This window comes from Triticum aestivum, chromosome 5B, assembly GCF_018294505.1.
Source record: "Triticum aestivum cultivar Chinese Spring chromosome 5B, IWGSC CS RefSeq v2.1, whole genome shotgun sequence".
NCBI lineage: Eukaryota > Viridiplantae > Streptophyta > Magnoliopsida > Poales > Poaceae > Triticum > Triticum aestivum.
This window is the reverse complement of record NC_057807.1, coordinates 52,732,997-52,735,937: the sequence shown is the minus strand read 5'-3', so window position 1 is coordinate 52,735,937 and position 2,941 is coordinate 52,732,997. Positions and strand designations below refer to the sequence as shown.

Here is a 2,941-nt window from a genome sequence, read left to right as displayed (position 1 = left end):
TCTTGAAGATGTTTTATGCATCTACATTATCGGGTTATGCACCTATACATTTTTTTTACATTTTTTTTGAACACTGTTATGCATCTATACATTATCTATCGGAGATGGGTTTTACATTAGTTTTACATTATCTGTTGTGATGGGTTTTTGGTTTTTGGAGATGTACATGTTAGTTAGTTCTACATTATCCGTTGAAGATAGATTTTTGGGCCTGAAGAGGCACTGCATGTTCAGGTTTAACCACCGGAAACAAAAATTGCATAACTCTGCTACAACATAGTGTGCCCTTGCTCATGCAGGCTTCTCAGACACAACATTGCATCTCCCGGCAGAACATTACTCCGGCAACTCTTATCCTCATCTAGACATCCATGTGGTCATAGAGGATTCGAGGTCTCAAACTCGTGAGCATAGTGCCACGAATAGAACATATAGAACAAAAGGAGCAAACATTACAGCAGAAATTCTAACGAAATTCGGACTTGCTTGGTTCCAGGGCTAGCTAGCAGATGGGACAGAGTGCACAAACTGTCAAAGGTACATGGAGAAATTAAGGGAAATACAGTACCACATTTCAAGAGTTGCTCCAAATTTCATAGCCCTAGCCCCACGTTCCGCCGCTTAGAATATGCCGGAGAGCATGGTCGCCGCGCTCGACAGTGCGGCTCCGGTGATGGCGAAATGGACGACGTGGTCGGAGTGCCCGTTGTCCCCGGTCAGCGCGACTGCCGCTCCCGCAATCGCCCCTGCTATCGCGCTGTTCTTCTGCAGCAGCAGCAGCATCAGGTCAACAAACACAAGTTAGTTAAGCAGCCAGTTAATTCTGAACCTAGCTGATCTGAAACAGCAAGTAGAAAATTAGTCTGGAGATCGAGAAACCAACCCAGTCATGGTGTCCTCTTGCCTCTCTCAGACCGTACGTTATCCCAGAGTAGACTCCGGCTGCCAATCCTGCCATAAGAACAATACATATTACAAGCTGTGCTAAAATGATTTTTGAGCTACAATAATTAGTTAACGCTGAAATGAATACTGACCCCACTGGATGGCCTCCTTGCTTGCCGATTTAACCTGCAAACCAAGGTGCGAGCTAGTGGTCAGAGGGAGAAGAACTAGCTGTCGAAACAGATGATTTGAGCCTCGCTTACCACTGCGTCGAGCGACTTCTGGCCGTCATCCCCTGTGGAGAGTCGAGTTCATCAGCTCGGGCTTAACGAAAACAGAGAGAAAAGAGGTAGTACTGTCCAGGAAAGAGGTATCACCTCTGGCGCTGGAGAAATGGCTCCTCTTGGCGGTGCTGTCCAGCCCCGTCGAGTCTCCCCACATCCCTTCGACTGCGACGAAGTAGGCCTCCCGCGACACCGCCCTCGCCGCTCCGACCTGCCATCATACCAGCCCGGAGCAGTCAGATCAGTTATCGCACGACGGAGCAGGAGAGAAACGATGGAGCAGAGCACGCGTGCACGGTGGGTGGAGATCAAAAAAAGGGCGCGTACTCCGGCGGCGCGGATGAAGCTGTCGGCGACGCGGTTGAGGAGCGGGTGGCCGAGGTCGAGGAGCGGGCGGCGGTCCATGCTCGCCACCTCGTCCTTGAGCGTGTGCGCGTCAAGCCTGCTGCCCATCTCCTCCTCGCAGCTGGTCTTCTCTCTTCTCTTTGCTCGCTTGCTGTGGACTGCGTGCTGGACTGGCGATACGATAGAGAAGTGCCGAGCGGTGGAGCCGAGGGCCTCGGTTTTATGAACGGAGCGGGGGAGGCGCGCGTGGGTACACGTGTGGGGTGCCGCGCGGCAACGTGTCCGTGCCGCTCCTCGTGGCGGGCTGTGCGCGCCCATGGCGCAGGCGGCAGAGTGTTCCTGAAGGTTCTCCATGCGCTTGGAGGTTGAGGGGCGCGTGGCAGGACAACGTTGGGCCGAGCAGAGGGGGTCACCACACCAAGGGACCTCCGAGGCAAACTACGAGGCATCCTGTTTGGCGTCGACCAGTGCTGTGCAGCGACGCCTGAAGTGAGTGTCAGTGGGCAAGCCGAATTCTCGCGAGAGGCTTTCTTCGTGTCACATTTTATTTTGTTTATTCTAACGTTTTCCTAAAAATGTTTCAAATTTCCAAAAAACCCTGGGATCATTAAAAGATGTTTAGGAATTTAAAAATGTTCTTGGATTTCAACAATATTTTCTCTACTACCTTAAAAAAACTTAAGGTTCCCTCTCCCGTATTACGTCGTCCCACCCTTCGTCATCCCTTACGATATCCCACCTCTCCACCGATTACCTCCCGCTCCACTGGTTTCCTCCCCGGTTTTTTATTTACAATAATTTTCTTCTGATCGGAAAACCAAACCTTTTGGTAACACAATCAATTCACCCTGTGGTAATCAATCTCTTCTTTGGTAACACATCACGCAATAAATTCACGTATAGTAATCTTTTGGTAACAGAATCAATTCACTTGCGGTAATCAATCTTATCTTTGGTAACACATCACGCAATAAATTCACGTATGGTAATCAATCCCGGGCCAGATCAGCATATCCTCTTCCTCGCTCGTTCTTCTTTCCTCGCCGCCGCTATCGATCTGTTTTTCTCCCCATGATCGTCTCTCTCTCTCTCTCTCTCTCTCTCTCTCTCTCTCTCTCTCTCTCTCTCTCTGAAAGAGCAACGTCTCGGGTATGTCATGTGCTCGAGCACGTCAACATCTTAGAGGCAGCCGCACGTAAATTAAGGGCGTGCAGAGGAAGGCCTCAAGGAAGCAGCCGGTGTTGGCGCTGGAGCAGATCGCCGCAGCTCTTCCACAGGTCGTGGAGGCTGCCATTACGAAGAATTCAGTCGGATCCTGCTGGTTTTGGTGAGTGCTTCCTTTGAACTGTGAGTTATCTTTGTTCCTTTTTTGTGGTTGGTGCCTTTGCGTGGAGGAACTAGCAAGTCTTTGATCAAATCGTGAATGG

General features: G+C 50.3%; 1 protein-coding gene across 1 annotated transcript; it reads right to left on the bottom strand.

The window, feature by feature from the left end:
- Positions 1-277: 277 nt before the first annotated feature.
- LOC123115638 (outer envelope pore protein 16-2, chloroplastic) lies at positions 278-1,847 on the bottom strand. The gene is made up of 6 exons (XM_044536753.1): positions 1,497-1,847; positions 1,263-1,380; positions 1,149-1,180; positions 1,038-1,071; positions 884-951; positions 278-765 (listed from the first exon to the last, which is right to left on the bottom strand). Exons 1-6 carry the CDS (start codon positions 1,830-1,832, stop codon positions 622-624), a joined length of 732 nt encoding a protein of 243 aa, XP_044392688.1. The 5' UTR covers positions 1,833-1,847; the 3' UTR covers positions 278-621.
- Positions 1,848-2,941: the final 1,094 nt, after the last annotated feature.

Bases quoted from the DNA above. Each gene is read 5' to 3' on its own strand.
- LOC123115638 (XM_044536753.1), bottom strand. From the start codon at position 1,832: ATGGGCGCGCACAGCCCGCCACGAGGAGCGGCACGGACACGTTGCCGC. The intron at 1,181-1,262 runs GTGATACCTCTT...GACTCTCCACAG, and splicing joins CCATTTCTCCAGCGCCAGAG to GGGATGACGGCCAGAAGTCG. The intron at 766-883 runs GTTGGTTTCTCG...CTGCTGCTGCAG, and splicing joins CAAGAGGACACCATGACTGG to AAGAACAGCGCGATAGCAGG.